Source organism: Diaphorina citri, unplaced genomic scaffold (assembly GCF_000475195.1).
Source record: "Diaphorina citri unplaced genomic scaffold, Diaci psyllid genome assembly version 1.1 scaffold848, whole genome shotgun sequence".
Taxonomy (NCBI): Eukaryota; Metazoa; Arthropoda; class Insecta; order Hemiptera; family Psyllidae; genus Diaphorina; species Diaphorina citri.
Window position 1 is genome coordinate 59122 of NW_007378280.1, and position 23315 is coordinate 82436.

General features: G+C 37.1%; 1 protein-coding gene across 1 annotated transcript in view; it reads right to left on the minus strand.

Moving 5' to 3' along the window:
- LOC103512532 overlaps nt 1-23315 on the minus strand; it is a 36649-nt gene that overhangs the window by 7538 nt on the left and 5796 nt on the right. Inside the window, exons 4-12 of the mRNA XM_026825972.1 lie at nt 17383-17407; nt 14975-15131; nt 14503-14534; nt 12916-13072; nt 11086-11301; nt 10353-10656; nt 9622-9872; nt 8772-8899; nt 5670-5817 (exon numbers count right to left, since the gene is read on the minus strand). Of these exons, the coding sequence (XP_026681773.1) occupies nt 5670-5817; nt 8772-8899; nt 9622-9872; nt 10353-10656; nt 11086-11301; nt 12916-13072; nt 14503-14534; nt 14975-15131; nt 17383-17407 (1418 nt within the window). The remainder of the gene's footprint in view (nt 1-5669; nt 5818-8771; nt 8900-9621; nt 9873-10352; nt 10657-11085; nt 11302-12915; nt 13073-14502; nt 14535-14974; nt 15132-17382; nt 17408-23315) is intronic.

Genomic DNA, 23315 nt, shown 5'->3' on the forward strand with positions numbered 1-23315 from the left:
TTTCATGTCTAAAAGTACTTTTCCATTTCTCTTCTTTGGATGATAAAATAAAGTCCATGTTATTGTTATACGTAGCTATATTTAATTTTCTAAAAACAGAGCAATCCTGCCTATTCTGCCCAACTAAACCATTAGGTAAGTGCATTAGGGAGCGCGGCATTGCTCCGCCCCGCCAAGTCAGATTTTCAATACAGATTTTCTTTAACATTAATATCAAAAGGTTTCCACTTTTTTAGAAGATTACTCAGTTTTCCCACTCCTCAAATTGTGAGAAGAATAACGTATGTTAAAGTGAACTTTTAGAAAGAAATGGCTTATTGTCAGTATCTACGGTTATACATTGATAACGCAACGCAATACGTTGATAACGCAATATTGATATTCTTTTCAAGTGAATTTTACTTTTGATTTTCACAACCTAGAACTGGTTATACAGAAGAGAGGATGGAGAAATAATCCTGAGAGAGAAAAGACGGACAAACAATCAAGGATAGAAGGGTATGGAGAGGAAGAATAAAAGAAAGAAATGCTAACGACAAATAAAAATTGGGGAAAAAGTGTAGAACAAGAAGTACCTATGAGAAGGATTTGGAAAGGAAATGGAAATGGGTAAATTTATACTTCTAGAAAAGAGTATCTAATTCATTATGCTTAAAGGAAAGAGTGCAAAAATCAATCTTTCAATACTGTTTGCCGATATCATTACTTTGAAGATCATTGACCACTCACCCACCGACTACTTTACAAAGACCATTCTGAGACTATTTAAACATACCTAGATCGATTTAAAAAAAACCCCTAAACAGATAGTTTAGTTCGTAATGCCTACATACCTACCTTGATCCAAGATACGAATGATCACTCGTCAATTACAACCAAACCAAACATAAAATAAAAACAATAAATATTCAATCGTGCAGTCAGAACAATTTGGAGAGAAAATTGTTCTCGTTATAATTGGATCAAATTATATTGATTCTCGTGTTCTAGACCGATCTGACATCGTGATGTCTATATTTGTCATAGATTTCTCTACCAGTTATCCTTACTTGACAATAAAACCTGTCAGTAAACCGATTATTATCTTCCATTTTGAATCCGATAGAGTCCGCACTTTGAATTGAGGAAATATTCTCAAATAAAGGAAGTAGACTAGATGTGAGGTACATTACCTTATTTGTTTTGTTTTCTTCTTCTTTTTTGTTCAAATCTCTTCAATCATACTTAAAATTTGTTGTTCATTTGAAGGAAGATGGTAAAATGAGCCTATTTGTTTAAAAAAAGAAGAAAAAAAAAAAAAAAAAAAAAAAAAAAAAAAAACCCCCCGGGATTTTTCCTCCAAGGAAAAAAGAAAGAAGAGAGATTGAGATAAAATAGGAAAAAATACAAACAGCAACAAGCTTTGTTAGCGAAGTAGCTTTGTAGATATTCCGTCAACTTATTTTTCCAAAAGGATCTGATACTCGTATCAACATTATATTTAAATTTATTACTTCCATTATCTTGTTAAATAAGTCTGAAGGGATGTAGAATCTAGAGAAGAACAACCATAAAAAGTATCTAAAGATCATATTTCAAAGGAAACGACTAAACAAACTTTCAACATAAACTTTTCCCTCCGAACATTCAAGGTGAAAAGAGCACATAAAGCACCTGAGAAAGCGCATAATGGGTGTAATAAATAAAGTGAAAAGAGCTGGAAGCTGCAAGACCAAGTTATTCGAGATCTACTGTGTTGGACCAACAATAGTCTACATTGAAACCAGTGTCCAAGAGCCCATTATGCTCAGAAATACATTAACTACACTCATGTGCCACAACTTGGGACGGATTGTCAATGGAACTTTTTTAATATCAACAATATTTCACTTGAAAATCGAGCCAACTTGAAAAACAAAGACTATATTGTCTTTATATTGTCTAAAGCTCATTTTGTCTTTGAGACAATATGAGCTTTCAGTACCTACCAAAAACAGTTTTAAATATTCTTAAAGCATCCAGAAAAGCCTGTCAGGGAAAGAAATGGAAATCTTCTTTATTCGAGTTCCTCTTCTATCTAAGGTCGGACACCATATCATCGAAAAGTGATCTCGATTTCAAGCTGCTGGAATGGTATTTTATTCAAAAACTGTCCCAAATTTTTCGCACTTGACTGTATACAAATTTAAAATTACCTACACACTACACACACTATCTGATTCCAAGAGAGTTCATGTGGGCCGCGCGTAACATTGAGGTGACTGGAGGCTGTAGGTGATAATAATGACCACTGGGCCAGTACAGAACAAGATGCCCTCTACCAATCTCTAAATCATCATAAAACCTCTAAATCTCTAAACTTCTGAAGTCTAAAGCTCTAATCGGGCGAAAATAACGCCCAAGGGTCTTTAGCAGCAAAATGAGACTGATCGTTGCCAGAAGACACAAAATGGGAGCTATCAGAGAATCAATTGATATTAGGACAAAGAATAAGCTATCATAAAATTTATTGGTTGTTATTGAGGCTAAGAATGGATAAAAAAAAGGAAAGTAGACAGAAGTATGTACTTGAACCAGGGTAAGTAACTGTTCAGACGTTTAGAGGGTCGTGCTTTAAGATGTCTAGAGTAGTCCTAACCTAAAGGACTCTTCTGATGGATTATTGGAATCCCAATAACTATGCGCAAGGTGTTGGATAGATGGGATTAAAGAAATATCTCATGAGAAATCATTCGGATAGCAATGATTAAACAGTTGAGCGACCACCTAGTGTTGCATATCTTTGGATCGGGGAAGCTGCAAGACCAAGTTATTCGAGATCTACTGTGTTGGACCTACCAATAGTCTACATTGAAACCAGTGTCCAAGAGCCCATTATGCTCAGAAATACATTAACTACACTCATGTGCCACAACTTGGGACGGATTGTCAATGGAACTTTTTTAATATCAACAATATTTCACTTGAAAATCGAGCCAACTTGAAAAACAAAGACTATATTGTCTTTATATTGTCTTAAAGACAATATGAGCTTTTAGTACCTACCAAAAACAGTTTTAAATATTCTTAAAGCATCCAGAAAAGCCTGTCAGGGAAAGAAATGGAAATGTTCTTTATTCGAGTTCCTCTTCTATCTAAGGTCGGACACCATATCATCGAAAAGTGATCTCGATTTCAAGCTGCTGAAATGGTATTTTATTCAAAAACTGTCCCAAATTTTTCGCACTTGACTGTATACAAATTTAAAAATACCTACACACTACACACACTATCTGATTCCAAGAGAGTTCATGTGGGCCGCGCGTAACATTGAGGTGACTGGAGGCTGTAGGTGATAATAATGACCACTGGGCCAGTACAGAACAAGATGCCCTCTACCAATCTCTAAATCATCATAAAACCTCTAAATCTCTAAACTTCTGAAGTCTAAAGCTCTAATCGGGCGAAAATAACGCCCAAGGGTCTTTAGCAGCAAAATGAGACTGATCGTTGCCAGAAGACACAAAATGGGAGCTATCAGATAATCAGTTCATATTAGGGCAAAGAATAAGCCATCATAGAATTTATTGGTTGTTATTGAGGCTAAGAATGGATAAAAAAAAGGAAAGTAGACAGAAGTATGTACTTCAACCAGGGTAAGTAACTGTTCAGACGTTTAGAGGGTCGTGCTTTAAGAAGTCTAGAGTAGTCCTAACCTAAAGGACTCTTCTGATGGATTATTGGAATCCCAACAACTATGCGCAAGCTGTTAGATAGATGCGATTAAAGAAATATCTCATGAGAAATCATTCGGATAGCAATGATTAAACAGTTGAGCGACCACCTAGTGTTGCATATCTTTGGATCGGCGTGATTCATAAAATGATATCATCTTCGTTATTAAACACAATCAATTAGATTATTAGAATATCCCAGAGTAGGTACTATGAGTAGGTACGCGTACAATATCACAAGTATGACTATAAAGTTGTACGTATTTGTTTACTTTACATTCCGTGTCCGTGAGATAGATAGCAGATATCTTATCTATCTCACAGTGTTGGTTAGGAGGATTATGTTAGTTACAAGAAAACATACGGGGATATCCTCTTGAATTTATGAAAAATAAAATAAATAAAAGGATTGGGTGGTAAAACTACTTAGACGCCTAGAAACGATATTTGGAGAATTATGGCTACAGTACTTTAGGACTTTAGTTAGACTATTGAGGCAGGACAGTTTTGTGATTTTACAATTCCCATTTTCTTATAAATTTCCCTTGGAATTTGGCAGAAAGGAAAATATTTAATATTATTATAGACCAGGTAAAGAAGAGACTTGTCATCATAAAAAGAACATAACATATTACGTAGGTGATGTGCAGAAAAGCTTTATCCACAGGCACCTTGTTCATTAGCAAATATTGGTCACGCTGCCCTAAAAAAGGAATGAAAAGCCTCCCTCAGAAGTCGAAACTTCAGAACAAAATCCTCCCTACTTCTTGTTCAGAAGAACAAATATTAGAGCGAAGAAGAAATGAAGAAACACAATGTAAATTTATTTCGGAAAATCACCAACAACTAACCTATTTTCCCGAGAGCAGCATAGGGGTAGGTAGTAGGGTGGAGTGAAAAAAAAAATGTTCGAATTTAAAAACGCCTGATATGTCAAAAGTTGCGTATTGATGAGTAGATTAATCCCTGAAATTTTCATGAAAAAATTTCATCATCTTGAGGTCGCACATTTGGCTTGAAGTTTTGAGAGCTTTTAGTTATGCAATGAAGGGGCAATATAAGGGTTTTTATTATTCTCACGCAAATTGCTAACAAATGGTAAGACGTACGACTTTTTTGTTCCGAACAAAACTTTTTTAAACAAAATAATACATAATTATTATTCTCGGGCTTCAATCGCTTAGACTTACCTATTCAAAGATATTACAGGATAAGGCCTAGTAGATAATATGTAATTATGTACCCAAGGTAAGGGCAACACAGTGTCTCGCTGGAGGACGTAAAACTGAGACAAAACCAGCCCTGTCAAGCCACAGACAATAACACTGGCTCTTTTGAGGGTACCTGAATGGGACTATGGTCAAGTCCGTCTCAGGAAGTAGGGTACAACGACATAATTATGTACCTGAATATCCCTCATCAGACCCCTACGATTTAGGGGCCCTGAACTAGCTCTCTGGCCTCGATGACACCTCTTGGTATCCTCTTAATGGGATAGTAGATGAACTCACAGATTTTCTCTAGAATAAACCTGAGTGTGCAGACTCTTTAGAGGTGCTACAGGTGAATTTTAGAGAAACTGGGGAGGTTGAAATATACCAGTGAGGGTACTTCTAGGTTACATCAAGGCCTTGGGATAACAGACCTATCAAACCCCTCATCCCTCATTAGACCCCTTCAGTTCGGGGGCCCCAAGTAGCTCTCTGGCCTAGGCGTAGAAAGTTTCCAAGTAACCTTGCTCGGAAATAAAAGTCAAGTCATCCATTCATAACCGTAAAACATAAATTCGAAACATTATTTATCATCAATAATTGATATCTGAAGTCCCTTCTTGATTTAAAAAATACATCATTAATCATAGTATAGTGTTGTAGTTGTAGATGTGTAAGCCTGTCTATAAATTTGATACAATATACAGGGAATGCCTCACTAAATATTCAACCATTCATGAAAATCACGAAGCCAATATTTATTTACGTATACAAATTTACAAATGGTTTGTTTGTTTGTTTGTTGTGCACCCTATATGTACCTATAATGAAGAGGGGAAAACTGCGACTTACCTTAGAAGACAGGGGAGAGCCAGATACAGAGAGGGGAGGGGAACATTCAGGTATTGACAGACCTGTCAACATAGAAATGTCAGACATAAATCAGACTAAACATAAACAATAGCAAGCGTCCAAATATGTTTCGGTAAGAAATAAACATGACTTTATACAGTTAGGTATACTGGTAAAGGTAAAATCAATTAAAAATATCAAATATTATGAATTATATACTTGGAAATAAGTAAGTACTTAGTTTTTCAAACTAGACGCATAAGTATGCGTCTAGTTTGAAAAAAAGTTGCCAAATAACAATAACCAATACTTGTCGATTAGCCTAAGGCCAGCCACTCACTATCAAGTAGACCTGACAGGTACACCTGATCAGGTCTGCCTGTCAGGTCTACCTGATACCTGATAATCTGATGAGCACACACACTATCGGGTAGACCTGATAGACGGACCTGATAGTGAGTGGCTGGCATAACTCGGTAAGGATTTTTTCTTCTTTCGAACTAAATTATAGTTTTAGCCTAATTAGATTGGAAGGTACCACGACTGCCTTGTCAGCACTTGGTCGCCAGTTCGATTCCCGCCCGGAGCAAAATTTATCTTAAACGGATGAGGTTTGTTCTTGGAACGGCTGGCTTTCTCCTATCCCCTCTTTCTTTTCTCTTCGATTTTCGGACCTTAAGACTTCCGTTGTTCTCTGTCAAAACCTCATGACGAAAAATGAAAAAGATGTTGTTGATACAAATGTCGGAATTTTTGAAAATTAAGCCTTTTTTCTCAGAAGAAAAAGAAAAAAGAAACTAGAATATCAAAATGAAACACTTACCAGGCATGCTAACGTCTTGCTGGGTGTTGAACTTCCTCAACTTGCCACCAGAGGAAGATGAAGCGTCCTTGCTGTCATCTTCTGTTCTTCTCTTGCACGCACCTCCACTCTCGCAATATTGCTTACATCTGAAAACAAACGTTGAATTGAATTGAGATGAAACAATAAGGTTGAGTTTTACCACCGCGGATTGTCTGTTCAGTCCGAGGTTGACCTGATTATCAAGTATAGGAAAATCCTTGTTTGGGGGCACGGTTGGTCCAGTGGTAACGCGCTTGCTTGCCATGCAGAAGGCCCCGGGTTCGAATCCCACCATCGACAAAAAATTGTAGTAGGTAGGTCGGTAGGTACACAGAAAAATAATAAAAAAGCACGCGACACGGGTGAACTACAATGCACAATTCGAAAATAGAACAAACTATTCAATTACATTGAAAAAGAAAATATACCAACGAGAAAAAAATAGAAAAATATTTGTCTAATTTTTTTAAAGAAATCAACATACAAAGTGAAGAAAAAAGACGGTACGAAGACAATTTGGATCGAAAAACGAATAAAATTTAATATGTTCGAGAGACATTACATTGGCGAAATATCTTGAGGTACTGAGTACTGACAGCGTTATCAGATGCTGATGATAACATAACACGAGGGATAATACTGCACTGACTTTGAGCACTTTGCCAACATTTTTTCCCCTCCTAGTGTTTTGTCCCTCAATGACACGGTTTTTTCTCCCACGCTCTGATAGACTTTTTCTCTCTATCCTACTGTCTCGGGGGATTTAGGCTTTATTACAGGCGCTTTTTTCACGCGAAATCCAGTGGAAGAGAATGTTGCCGGCTAATTTCCCTGGAGATTACACTTTGTAATGTAAAGATAATGTTTATCTCTTGTCCCTTTTCTGACCACAGTAATTTTCGCCTGATTCAAGAAGACTAGGGATACTTATGTTTTTTTTACTAGGTATTCCAAAAAGGCTCCAACATAAAATACATCATCTTTTGAGAGTCCGGGGAAAAAACGTAAAATATAAAGACGACACGAAAAGTAACATTTTCAAAGTTGTAGAAAGTTATAAAGATAATGTTTATCTCTTGTCCCTTTTCTGACCACAGTAATTTTCGCCTGATTCAAGAAGACTAAGGGATTCTTATGTTTTTTTTACTAGGTATCCCAAAAAGGCTCCAACAGAAAATACATCATCTTTTGAGAGTCCGGGGAAAAAACGTAAAATATAAAGACGACACGAAAAGTAACATTTTCAAAGTTGTAGAAAGTTTCCAAGTAACCTTGCTCGGAAATAAAAGTCAAGTCATCCATTCATAACCGTAACACATAAATTCGAAACATTATTTATCATCAATTGATATCTGAAGTCCCTCCTTGATTTAAAAAATACATCATTAATCATAGTATAGTGTTGTAGTTGTAGATGTGTAAGCCTGTCTATAAATTTGATACAATATACAGTTAAAAAAGACAACTTTCATGTCTAAAAGTTCTTTTTCATTTCTCTTCTTTGGATGATAAAATAAAGTCCATGTTATTGTTATACGTAGCTATATTTAATTTTCTGAAAACAGAGCAATCCTGCCTATTCTGCCCAACTAAACCATTAGGCAAGTGCATTAAGGAGCGCGGCATTGCTCCACCCCGCCAAGTCAGGAAACTTTGCCAGCTTCTCATTATATTTAGGATCAAAAATTCAAGACAGAGTTTCTTTAACATTAATATCAAAAGGTTTCCACTTTTTTAGAAGATTACTCAGTTTTCCCACTCCTCAAATTGTGAGAAGAATAACGTAAATTAGACCATTCTGAGACTATTTAAACATAGATCGATTTAAAAAACCCCTAAACAGATAGGTTAGTTCGTAATGCCTACATACTTACCTTGATTCAAGATACGAATGATCACTCGCCAATTACAACCAAACCAAACATAAAATAAAAACAATAAATATTCAATCGTGCAGTCAGAACAATTTGGAGAGAAAATTGTTCTCGTTAGTTTCTCTTCGATTTTGAGACCTCAAGACTTCCGTTGTCCTCTGTCAAAATCTCATGACGAAAAAAGAAGAAGATGAAAAAGATGTTGTTGATACAAATGTCGGAATTTTTTGAAAATTAAGCCTTTTTTCTCAGAAGAAAAAGAAAAAAAGAAACTAGGATATCAAAATGAAACACTCACCAGGCATGCTAACGTCTTGCTGAGTGTTGAACTTCCTCAACTTGCCACCAGAGGAAGATGAAGCGTCCTTGCTGTCATCTTCTGTTCTTCTCTTGCACGCACCTCCACTCTCGCAATATTGCTTACATCTGAAAACAAACGTCGAATTGAGATTGAAACAATAAATAAGTAAAGTAGAAAATTGACCATCTAAGGGCAATGTGTAGAAAATAGCTCAATGGATACATTTCACTTACTTACATACAAATCAGTACAAATGGCACAACAAAGAACAAACTCTGGGCCTCCTCCTCGCACACATTTTACTTTAAATTCTAATATAGCGAGCTTAGATTTCTTGGTTGGTAGTGCGTCTGCCTTGTAAGCGCTAGGCCGCGGGTTCGATTCGCGCCCGAGGTGTATTTTATCCTGAACGGATAATGTTCGTTCTCGGAACGGCCTGCTTTCTCCTATCCTGTCTTCCTTTTCTCTTCGATTTCGGGACGATAAGACCCTAGCAGTTACAGTTCCCTCTGTCAAACCTTTTTAAGGCTTTTTCTTTAGCAAGGGAAAGTCAAGCTGGTATATTCTCTGTTTAAAGTCCCCCAGACAGACTACAACCTGTTTATTCTCAATTCTCATGTATATAATTACTCATATTACCACTTACTTTCTGAGCGCATTCTCCAGCTCAATACTAATTTCGTCGTTTCGATCTCGCAAGCTGGTCTACAACCTGTTTATTCTCATGTATATAATTACTCATATTACCACTTACTTTCTGAGCGCATTCTCCAGCTCAATACTAATTTCGTCGTTTCGATCTCGCATTTTAAAAAAATCTAATATAACTACTTGTATTGCCACTTACTTTCTGAGCGCATTCTCCAGCTCAATACTAATTTCGTCGTTTCGATCTCGCAGCATCGTGTTCTCGCTTCGCAATGTGGAGACCACATGTTCGAACTCCAGCAGCGACTCGTTCGTACTCTCCAAATATTGGACTTTTCGTTTGAGCAGACTGATCTCCTGCTGTTGTTCCTTGTTGAGATGGGAGTTCCGTTCCAACTGGGAAGTCTCTTCCAGAAGGGCCTTGTAGTCGCTGGCCAACTTATCGTGGTGCTGAAAAATAAAATGGAGAGTTGAGTGGAAGATAATAACATTTTAGATAAAACCAAATACCTACTTACGTCCTAAAGACACGTTACTTAGCCCAGTGGTAACACGCTTGTTTGCCAAGCAGAAGGTCCCGGAGTCGATGCCCACCAGCGACAAAAAATGTGTACCTACCGCTTATCGATTGCAAATACATATTACAACGAGAACCTCAGTGGTGTAGTCGTTAGTACGGTGGACTTTGGATCTGGAGGTTGATGGTTCAAGTCCAAGTCAGGTCAAGTCAATTTAGCGTAGTGTATTAAGCGGGGAGCGACATTTGTGACAAGCATTTATGCTCAAGACAATAAAAATTCCTTTCAAAGGGTTACTTTTTAATGTTCTCGAGTTAGGTACCAACCCCTTTGACGGAATAATAATAAAAATAATAATAATAATACAAACACGAAAGTCCTTATTTATTAAGGGCTCTAGTGCTTCACTCACCTTCTGTTTCTCAGCCATCTCATTGGTCAGCTCCGCAATGCTCTCCTGGTAGCGACTCACTTCCGCTTCATACTTGACAGATAGCGCCACCAGTTGTTCCCTCTCCGCATTCAGCGCCTCATTCAGCTGCTTCATCGCTTCCGCGTGTTTATCTTCAACGAGTTTGATCTGCGTCTGGATGGAGCTTTCTATTTTCGTGTAGTTCTCGTCTATTTCGGCCGCGATGAGGGAGGCGCGCTTGTTGGCGTGCGACACGTCTGTACGCAGCTTGTCCCGCTCGAACATGAGTTGCTCTAGGTGAGACCTGTGGGAGAGAGGGGAGGAACCAGGTTGTTAACGTATTTTACCTATCCGACCTTTAACTTTTTAGCCAGACACCTGTGAGCCGACCAAGAGGCGTTTCGTACTTATTTTAACCCATCAGTTAGACATAGCTTTCAGGTATTGAGAGCGCCACATCTTAAATAATAACAATAATGAACTCTTGTGTGGAAGGTTACCACTAGGTGAGGTTTTAACGCAGCCGGAGGAGTCCTCTACCAAATAACCCTTAGAGCTCAAATAAATGAGGATAAAAAAATTCATACCTTGGCTGGGATTGAACCCCCGCTTTCCTATTTACCAGACGAGCGTCTTGGCCACTACGCCACCGAGGCCGAACATACTGTAAATAATGTAGCCGATCGGTAAAAATAAATTAGCAACCAAGTCTATCACTGTCACTATCACTTACTTGATCAGTTTATTCTGCAACTGAGCCAAACACAAGGATGCAATGAGGACCTGAGTATTGCTCGTATCAGACTGGCGAAGTTCTTCCAACAATACGGACAACTGGTCTATGCTAGCTTCGGTCCCGGGTTCGACTCCCAGCATGCGCAATAAACTGGCTCCGTTCAGGACGCCCTGAGATTCCCATAGCTCTTGCAGAGTATCGTAGTGGATGTATCTGAAACAGAGACACGTTGAAGGTTATCATTTGTGTCTCGATATCCATAATCTTACAGTGTCTCCACATATAGTCGATCGATGTCGACTGAACCGTCCACACTGCGACGATAACATAGATTCACCTCGTCGATAGACATCGATTGACGGCCGGTCGACTACACCTATAGAATTTTCGCAGGTCAAAAACGGTGAAAAAGAAAGTTGGGAAAAGGTGCAGAAAAGCTCAAATAATAAACACTTTACGAGGTTTTAAGTTTTAACGGTAGTATTTCGCCAAGAACAAACCTATAAAAGATAAATAAGAAAATAAACTAATAAGGTAATAAGTTACAAAAGTTACAAGTTAAATCAGAATCGACAACCAAACATTAAGATTTTGTCTAGATCAGAACACCAAGGAGCAATGCCAATACATATGTACATACTCAAAATGCCTAAGATCCATTTTGCAAAAATCTGCCGGGAGCCAGCTTTAGCCAAATCCGGAACGAATGGTAAATCAAGTTTATAATTATTCCAGCTTAAGTTAAATCAGGAATAAATCGTAAACCAAGTATAATTATTTCCTAATGACTTATTGTTTAAACGGAAAAAAGTATTTAGCACAACACAAGTGAAGCACGGATGTAAACTGAGCATGGGAAGAGAGTGGGTATGTGTGAGTGCAGCATGGAAAGTACATAAATAGAACAGATAGACAATCAACACTGTGCTTTGACATTTCTCTTGTAACTTGATGCACGGGCAAGGTGTATGGAAATACAGGGTTCGCTAAAATGCGAGTAGCTTCGTTTTGTTTTATTTGATTATTTTCTTATTCCCCCTCCCCTTGACTTTTAGGGTACCTACCAGAATTTATTTATTTATTTTCAATTTTTTTTTCTTTCTTTCATTATTTTTTCCCCTAAATTTTTAAATGGAAATAATCTTTTTGAAATAAGTGATTTTTACAATTACAAGTAGGTACTTACTTAATTTAGACTGCTAGCAAAAGACTGGAAAGTCTCTTTTTGCCTGAAGATTCAATGGTCTTATTTATTTGAAGTTAACTACTACCAAAAAAAAAAATAAAAAAAAATTAAATAAATAAAACCAGTGGTTGGGTAGAAGAGAATATATATTTCAGGAAAACAATGCCACTTAAAAAAAAAAAAAAAAAAAAAAAAAAAAAAAGAGTATTTAAGTAATCAACACTGTGCTTTGACATTTCTCTTGTAACTTGATGCACGAGCAAGGTGTATGGAAATACAGGGTTCGCTAAAATGCGAGTAGCTTCGTTTTGTTTTATTTGATTATTTTCTTATTCCCCCTCCCCTTGACTTTTAGGGTACCTACCAGAATTTATTTATTTATTTTCAATTTTTTTTTCTTTCTTTCATTATTTTTTCCCCTACATTTTTAAATGGAAATAATCTTTTTGAAATAAGTGATTTTTACAATTATAAGTAGGTACTTACTTAATTTAGACTGCTAGCAAAAGACTGGAAAGTATCTTTTTGCCTGGAGATTCAATAGTCTTATTTATTTGAAGTTGCTTAAAAAAAAAAAAAAAAAAAAAAAAAAAAAAAAAAAGAGAAAATCATGAGAATTGTTAATTATTGAGGATTCTTACCCTGCTTTGATGTTGTTATCGACAAGACCATGGACTTCCAACAGGGGAGAAATCAAACTCAGAGGAGAATCACGACTTCCTCTCTTAGTCAACTGGGGAAACATCTCATCAAATGAAGTCTGGGCACAATGCATTTCGTTCAGCCGAGAGAATTCCTCTGAAAATATAATCGGGCAGTGTTGTTATTGTTTTTAAGACATGAGTGGAAAAAAGGGCTTTCAATCAAATCCACAGACAAGGTGAACAGTAATCACTAATCAATAAGTAAAATCACCCCTTAAGGGAATTTAGCTAAAATCTCACATATTAAGTAGGTAATTGTCCTTAAAATTATTTAAGAATTTGACATTAGTAGAGTGGGTTACTGCTGTGGGTAGATGGAGTGGGTAAAGGGACTCTTTTGGCAATGCGTGTATACCTACTTGTAAAAATGCAAAATTACATAAGTAAGTAAGTACAAGTATTACTTTGATACTTTTAGGATGGATTAATATTTATAGCATTATTCGATACTGCGCACAAACCGCGGATACCGCGAACAAACCGCGGATACCGAGAACAAACCGCGAATACCGCGAAGAATCCGCGAATACCGCGAACAACCGCGGATACCGCGCACAAAACGCGAATACCGCGAAGAATCCGCGAATACCGCGGATACCGCGCACAAAACGCGAATACCGCGAACAAACCGCGGATACCGCGAACAAACCGCGAATAGGTGACTTATCACAGAAGAATCGAATACCGCGAACAAACCGCGGATACCGCGAACAAACCGCGAATAGGTGACTCATCACAGAAGAATCGATGGGGACCTTCCACTAATGCAAATGAAGGGGAAATGAGTAAATTAAGTCCAAACTTCAAACCTATAATCAAAATGAAGGAGAATCCTCCCCTCAACCCCCTACATGGTTTTTGGTAGTAGGGGGTCAAGGGGAGGTTTCTTCAGACCTAGATTTTTGTCAGAGCAATCAAAATGTAGGAGAATCCTCCCCTCAACCCCCTACATTTCCCCTGACCCCCTACATGGTTTTTGGTAGTAGGGGGTCAAGGGGAGGTTTCTTCAGACCTAGATTTTTATCTTCAGACCTAGATTTTTGTCAGAGCTCATTCTCTCTTCTGCTTTCAGACTGGAAGGTTCTCTCTGCTCCCTCTCTACTCGATATCTCCAATATATTTCAACATATTTTTTTTTCAACAAGAGTTTCCATTAGAGCAGAGGTTCTCAACCGGTGGTACGCGGATACATTTTAGGTGGTACGCACTACGCAGTCATATATTAATAATAACAATAAAAAATGTTGATTTATTTTTTTTAACAAGAGTTTCCATTAGAGTATTTAAGATGACCAAGGAGTCTTTCCTATGTAACTTTTCACGAGAAATAAATGTTGAATGGTGGCGTTTTAAGACTATAATTAATCAAAATAATTGATAAGAAACTAAAAAATCGTGATTTTATTATTGAACGAATCAAGAAACATCATTAAAAAAATGTCATAAGTAGTTCATCATGAAATTCATGAGCAATATTTTAGCTTCACTTCGGCAATGTATATCTCGCTGGCGGATAAATTTCACCTCCTTGACGGTAAGATTGCATGCTATGCCCTCTCACGGAAAACTTATGAACTACTTGAAGAGGTAGGATGAAGAGAGAACAGTTTGGTGAATACCTACTTATACTTAGGTAGGTAGGTACCTAATCATTTAATCATTCCGACTTAGCTAAAAGGGCAATTTTGTATGGACGCCTGATAACTTATTGGCTATGCAATGTGCAAGAAACGAATAGAGTAAAATTATTTTAAATATCAATTTTATTTTTATCCCCAAAAAAAGTAGGTTAGTAATAATAATAATATTTATTCCTGGTTCAGAAAAAAAAAAAAAAAATCTCAATACCGAGAATTGACCTCTAAAGGCAATGTGTCTTTTCCCGTGTAGAGACGGGATCGGCGTTTTTCGTCAGCCTCTCAATCAGCCCTAACTAGAGTGATTGCTTTGGGCTGACATTTGGTTTTGGCTACAAATAATTATTGAGGATTCTTACCCTGCTTTGATGTTGTTATCGACAAGACCATGGACTTCCAACAGGGGAGAAATCAAACTCAGAGGAGAATCACGACTTCCTCTCTTAGTCAACTGGGGAAACATCTCATCAAATGAAGTCTGGGCACAATGCATTTCGTTCAGCCGAGAGAATTCCTCTGAAAATATAATCGGGCAGTGTTGTTATTGTTTTTAAGACATGAGTGGAAAAAAGGGCTTTCAATCAAATCCACAGACAAGGTGAACAGTAATCACTAAATAATCAATAAGTAAAATCATCCCTTAAGGGGATTTAGCTAAAATCTCACATATTAAGTAGGTAATTTGTCCTTAAAATTATTTAAGAATTTGACAACATTAGTAGAGTGGGTTACTGTTGTGGGTAGATGGAGTGGGTAAAGGGACTCTTTTGGCAATGCGTGTATACCTACTTGTAAAAATGCAAAATTACATAAGTAAGTAAGTCCCCTTAAGGGAATTTAGCTAAAATCTCACATATTAAGTAGGTAATTGTCCTTAAAATTATTTAAGAATTTGACATTAGTAGAGTGGGTTACTGCTGTGGGTAGATGGAGTGGGTAAAGGGACTCTTTTGGCAATGCGTGTATACCTACTTGTAAAAATGCAAAATTACATAAGTAAGTAAGTACAAGTATTACTTTGATACTTTTAGGATGGATTAATATTTATAGCATTATTCGATACTGCGCACAACCCGCGGATACCGCCCTCTCTTAGTCAACTGGGGAAACATCTCATCAAATGAAGTCTGGGCACAATGCATTTCGTTCAGTCGAGAGAATTCCTCTGAAAATATAATCAGTCAGAGTTGTTATTGTTCTTTAAGACATGAGTGGAAAAAAGGGCTTTCAATCAAATCCACAGACAAGGTGAACAGTAATCACTAATCAATAAGTAAAATCATCCCTTAAGGGGATTTAGCAAAAATCTCACATATTAAGTAGGTATTTGTCCTTAAAATTATTTAAGAATTTGACAACATTAGTAGAGTGGGTTACTGTTGTGGGTAGATGGAGTGGGTAAAGGGACTCTTTGATATTCCTGTAAGTTTGTACTAAACACAGGTTTTTCCCGCTAATGTGGTCAAAACCCCTCAAAACACTATTCTTACCTACTTACCTAGGTACCACTGATGGTAACAGGCTTCAATGTAAAGCAGGGACCAAAAGGTGTACTGTTCTAATTTCGAATGAAATCTGCCCAGTCCCCATAAAACAGCGATGAAAGAAACACTTACCCACAAGTTTATTGAACTTTCAATTATGGTAATTTGGACTTGAGAAAGTAGAGCAACTGGACTTTCATTATTACCTACAGGAGAATGTGAATACCTGCACTCAAAATCACGATAATTATAGGAATGTAACGATAATGATTATTAGATTAAAGTCTAGCTAATGTTTTAATTGAATTTACACAAATAAATAATGAAAAGTGACAAATTTAGAAGGAAAATTAGGAAAATTCGGTGGAAAAGTGGGAAAACCCGTGTGTTTCATTTTGGAGATTTTTTTAATTTTTTTTTTTTATCAACAAAAAAATGGCCGCGGCTGATAAACTTTACCGAGGAGTTTAGAGTCTAGTGGACTTCTCACTAGACTTGAAAATTGAAGCCAAAAATAGCATATCAGTCTCCATTTTGGACCTACGGATTCTCCTTGTGCTCGTCACTCCTGATCAGACTGTCTCTCAGACCGTCATATGGTGAGGGTGGAAGAAGCTTGAGACACAAGTCTGTCAGACAGTCTGGGCGTGAGAGGCGGGAATTGTATCTACAGTTTATTGATAGTAGTATCAATAATATCTTGCATCGTCTATCTCTACAAATAGCCACCAAAAACATAATGATAACCTCAAATAGCCACCAAAAACATAATGATAAGTTGAATATTAAACATAATAATAAACTGAATGCTTGTGTCCGCTTTATATTCAAAGTTAGGCGATGGGAACATATTACTCTATATATTTTTTTTTTTTTTTTTTTTTTTTTTTTTTTTTTTGTCAGAGCTCATTCTCTTTTCTGCTTTCAGACTGGAAGGTTCTCTCTCCTCTCTGTGATATCTCCAAATATTCCAACATGATCTTTTTTTTTCAACAAGAGTTTCCATTAGAGTATTTAAGATGACCAAGGAGTCTTTCCTATGTAACTTTTCACGAGAAATCGATCGGTGTACATGTAAGGGTTCTAGGAATGATGGTTCACGATATATGCGCTTGTAACAAGCCAATATCAAAAAATATATATATCCACTTTTTTAGTTATATCCACTTTTTTTACACCAATAATTTGCGAGATACAGCCTGATTTCTTCGAATTTGCCATCAAAAATTTTGTCAAAAGAGAACGAATATGCCATCAAATTCAAGGAGTAAATTATTTCTTACCTTCAGCATGGTTTTCGTTATTTTTCTGAAAAGATCAAAAGAAAAATCAGAGAGTTAGTACTTGAAGTGAGTAAAAATAGGTACCTACCTACAGAGAGTTAAATCAAAAATATTTCAATCTGAGCACACAACAGTCTGCCAGGAAGTCATAGTTAGATTACATTCTGGTCAGGACCATAATTAGGGCGGACTGTTTGGACTCTTGCCCTCCCCTCCTTGATGACAGCCTGTCTACAGGCCTGTTTCTGGTGGTCTTGTATTCCTAACGCACTTAAATAGGAAGTATTTGTAATGATGAGGGACATACTACAGGATGCACACAGATCTAATCTAAGTAGATAGCATTTCTGTTTGGTAGCAGTTCTGTTTAATTGGTATAGAATTGTTCAAAATAATAGAAATACAACTCACAATATTTGTCGACAAATGATGTTCATCATTTTCCATTGCTTTCCCCTCATCAATTGGTTTCAAATGATCTGGTTCTTCCTCGGAACTTTCTGGTTTAGATCTTCTGCCATACTTCTTGGCTCCAACAACCAGTTTTGGGGAAACTTCACGCTCTGTAACAAAGACAATTAGGGCAAGTTTTTATTGGCTCTTTCTGATGTTCTTAGTTACCCCTATACGACTGAACTATCTTTATACATAAGTACATAAAAAGGGGGGAAATCCCACATGTAACAAAGTAGATAGGTAGGTATGGTCAATTTTATGTCAACAAGTTTTTAAACACATAATATTTTACATTAGACCAAGGGCGCTCAACCTTTTTTGAAGGCGGGCCAAATTTTGGATACCAGATCAGGCCGCGGGCCACATGATACGTTTGACTTAACTTGAAAACAAGATAATAATACTCATAACAATAATATTAGTATGAAACAAGTGTTTTTATTTGAAGTTAGGACTTTTAACAGAAAACCCAAATTTAAAAAAATTCTTCAAACATATACTTCAAAACAGAATGGTTCTGAATTTCTACTAATTCTTGTTGAATTATTACTGGATAATTTAATATTTGGGATTCGTTGATGGAACAGGGATTTTGAATGAGCAAAATATTTTCTCGTTCTGCTTCAAAGTCTTCAATGGTGCTGAAAAAATAAATGGAGTAATGGAGAGTTGAATGGAAGAGCTCTTTCAGGGAAATCCTACCACTTGGCATTTATATAGGTACAATACTCTTTTGCAGAAGAAAACTTTCATTTAAGAAAAAGTTGTATGGGAAACAATTTCTGAAACGATTTTTCCTCCTATGATTTTTTTTTTTTTTTTTTTTTTTTTTTGTAAAATTTTTTATTTAGAAGATCGAATGTCTGCAGGTTGCCTGCTTGTGAGTAAAGAATAGTCAGATGATAATGCAAAAACCGTGATATTTAGAGCTTCACATGTATGTGAGTAATAAAACGAAAGCTGAGTTAAAATTCGTATACTTTTGAGCAGTTTCTGGGCTCAAGAGGCGTTCCACAATAATTTAGATATTTACAAACTCCAAATCATTTTAGGCTTTACAGTTTAGACGATAAATGACATCAGTCATATTTCTGATACGAGCTACTCATAAAATATTGCCTCAAAAGCACACCCCTTAACCTTAGGCGAGGCGGACGAGGCGGATCTATGCCTTCGATGATTATTAATCTCAAGAACTTAATAGTACTTGCACGTAATAATACGGATGTCTGAGCTAGTATAAGTATAGATATACGTATGTGTATAAGTATAATTATAGCTTTGTTAATTGGGTATCAATCAACTTTGATAAGTTGTTCGGCACACCCAGTATTCGAGTGTATTAAAATTTTAATGACTAGTTTGACCTGGTGATGAAGTTAATTTAATGCCATTTACAGGCAAGAGATTTGGGAAGATTAATTATAGCGAGAGGTCGAACTTATCAGTGTATGTCTAATCTAGAATAGAAATTAAATACCAAATACATGAGTTCACAGGAAGAAAAACCGATACGTAATTGCTGAGTTCAAAATCGAAATCAGGGATTGAGAGAGACTTTCAAAAACAGTAACGTTGAAATATACTAGTGAGGGTGCTTCTAGGTTTCATCAAGGCCCGGAAATACATACGAAAACACCCACTCAGACGCTTATTTGAAGGGACAAACACTCGCAAACAGCCCTAAAGGATGGGTTATGCTTATACGAATCTTATCTTATCGCCATGACGCCATCTTCCAGATAGTTTTCCTTCGTTTCCTCCTATGCTCCTGTGCAATGTTATTCCATGCTGATGGAACTTCCATGCAAGTCTCTTGACAGGGAAACAACATTCCTCTGAGCACGGTTATTTACTAACAATTTCTGCATTTAGTTCTTTTACATCAATTCCCTTTGTTTTTACACTCAGTCATTTACTACCAATTTCTGCATTTAGATCTTCAACTTCAATTCCTCTTGTTTCTACAGAAGCAGGAACTCTTTGGACTCGGGGGGCTTGACCTCTTGGTTCACCTATGCTATCGTGGTTTGAATACAACTTATAATGTATGAACGGAATTTAGCATGATATTAAACTACAAATGACGCTTAATGGATTCGAGATTCCGGTCGCATTCAAACCGCACCGAGTCAAAGCTCACTCGAACAAGATTAGAAATCAGAAAAAGATAATAACAATGCCCCCTAACAAACACAACAACACAATTATCTTTCATACTCTACATCAGTCATTCTCAACCTTTTTTTGACCGCGTACCTGCCCGGGTTTAATCTCACGAGCCCCCGAAACCATCATGATAAGTACCGGGTACCCATACCTAGGTTGATGAGTACCTTTTGAAAAAAAAAAAAAAAAATCAGTACTTTGAGTTCAAATTCACTATACTTTTTTAGACTGTACTGCACTGATAAGCCGTCCTAATTCCAAATTTGCTTTTCTCACTCCTTTGCCCGCATTATACAATTCTTTTTCGCGTACCCCCGGAGGGTCTCCCGCGTACCAACGGTTGAGACTCGCTGGTCTACATAACTGATGTAGGCAGAGATTGAGACTTGAATGCAAGAAATGTGGACCATCGGAGTGTGGACATGTAAGGTAAGGTCAAACCGGAACCTGATTGCCAGGTTTTAATCATAAAGACTTTGTGAGCTTCAATATTGGTACGCCACGTTATGACAAAAAATATGCCAACTGTCGCGTCGATATGAATCGTACCATGGTGCGCCGAATGACACTAGTTTGAGGCCAAAGGCCCGTTCTCCTTTGTCGTTCGGAAAAAAATCGTGTCGGGCCCAAGAGGGAATACGCCCATTCAAATTACATTTCCTACAAGGGCGTTCGGAAAAAATCGAAAATCGGATGAAACTCACGACTAGTGGGAACGGGCCTTAACGCTAGGCCTATGTAAACATCCCTCCTCGTGGTTGATCTGTGTACTGAAAGTTCACGAGGTTTGAATGCAACATGTTCACACTCTGATAGTTAAAATTGCCTGGTGAATGTGGTTAGTATGAAAGCTGAAGAGGGAAATGTGGAAAAAGACCTGATTTCCAAGAGTTCTTATTCCACTAGTTCCAAGACCCTCGCATTTAAACAAACAAGAGAAGAGGTCCTGTGAATCACAAACGATATTCAAACATGAGTGTAACCTGTAACCTGACAACTAGAGATTACATTTCGACCGAGACCTATCACAGGTCCCCATCATCAACCCACGTCAGATATAGCTTCTCCAAAGCCACACGGTATTTACATACTGCCCACACAGTAACTCGACATACTCGTATCTTAGCATCGCACAAGTTTCAAGACATAGTTAGGTACCTGAGAACAAATGAAGTCGTACAGAACAAATGAAGTTGTATATCTCAATAAATTAAACGCTCCACCGCGCTGCACCAATGTTGTAAATCTTAATATACATATAAACGAGAAATAATTAATATTTATGTTTTCTTCCAACTCGACATATCTTAGCATCGCACAAGTTTCAAGACATAGCTGAGAACTGAGAACAAATGAAGTCGTACAGAACAAATAAAGTTGTATATCTCAATAAATTAAACGCTCCACCGCGCTGCACCAAAGTTGTAAATCTTAATATACATATAAACGAGAAATAATTAATATTTATGTTTTCTTCTGCTATAAAAGGGTCGGAGGGACGTATTTGGTATTGCAAGTACTTCACAAACAAATAGCTATACTGATAAATAAGTTTTTGTTAATACTTATACACGTAATGGGGGAATTAACTTTGCTCACAGCGATATAAAAAGTGGGTGACATTGACTGATCACATGAATGTGACATCTGTCATATGAAATCATACCCTGTCATCTTATACAGTGACACTTGTGCTTTTTTTTTTAATTTATTAAGTTAACATTTATTATTTTTCAATATAACACTTAGAACATACTGAATTTTTACTTTCTATTATTATAAATGGTATACCCATCCGTATAAGCAGAGCTTGTGCCACGGATGGGGATGACCTTGTGCTTTGGCGATCAAAGATGTTGAAGGTGATTTTCATGGTTCTCTTCTGTTAATATACATAAGGGATGTGATGGTCTATTGAATGCTATTCCCATCTATGTATATTTTCATTTCTCCTTTCCTCTTTCTATTCAATTCTATCCTCTATCCATTTAATCCACATAGACAAAGGTCTATTCAAAGGTAATACTACGAAACGAGCCAATATTTATTTACGTATACAAATTGTTTGTTTGTTGTGCACCCTATATGTACCTATAATGAAGAGGGGAAAACTGCGACTTACCTTAGAAGACAGGGGAGAGCCAGATACGGAGAGGGGAGGGGAACATTCAGGTATTGACAGACCTGTCAACATAGAAATGTCAGACAATCAGACCAAACATAAACATTAGCAAGGGCCCAAATATGTTTCGGTAAGAAATAAACATGACTGTGTTATACAGTTAGGTATACTGGTAAAGGTAAAATCAATTAAAAATATCAAATATTATGAATTACATACTTCGAAATAAGTACGTACTTAGTTTTTCAAACTAGATAGACGCATACGTTTGAAAAAAAGTTGCCAAATAACAATAACCAATACTTGTCGATTAGCCTAAGGCCAGCCACTCACTATCAAGTAGACCTGACAGGTTCACAGACAATCGAGTTAATCCACAACCATTACGTTATTCAAAATAATGCTCTTCTTATCTACGACTTACGGGCAAAATTTATTGGCACAGAAGAAAATCCTAATGGGGACAGCAAAGAATGATTTAGTTGGAAAAGCGGATTTCAAATGATTAATGTCCTTATTCTTGAGGTGATCTTGTAATTCCATGCACTAACTGCAACTGGAGATATTTTTTCATCTGAAATATTTGTATTTCAAGCAGCATTTAACCTGACGCCAATATTTTAAAAACACTCATTCCTGGTACCAATAACTACGTACCAGGAAACATCCCCACAATGTAGGTACGCGTATTTAAGGTATGTATTTCCTATAAACCCCCATACTTCACATAAATCTCGTTTCTGCATTTAAAGCATGTATTTAACCTCCAGCCTCCCATTTATCCTGGTGCTTCCACTCGTGTAACTATCGATATCTTGCCTCACAGACCACACTTCCATTGATCTACGTCCGTGGGATGTCAAAGGTCGTCTGCGTGTTTTTAAATATCTGATCAGGTCTGCCTGTCAGGTCTACCTGATACCTGATAATCTGATGAGCACACACACTATCGGGTAGACCTGATAGTGAGTGGCTGGCATACCTCGGCAAGGATTTTTTCTTCTTTCGAACTAAATTATAGTTTTTAGCCTAATTAGATTGGAAGGTAGCACGGCTGCCTTGTCAGCACTTGGTCGCCAGTTCGATTCCCGCCCGGAGCAAAATTTATCTTAAACGGATGAGGTTTGTTCTTGGAACGGCTGAAGAGTCCGCACTTTGAATTGAGGAAATATGTATTCTCAAATAA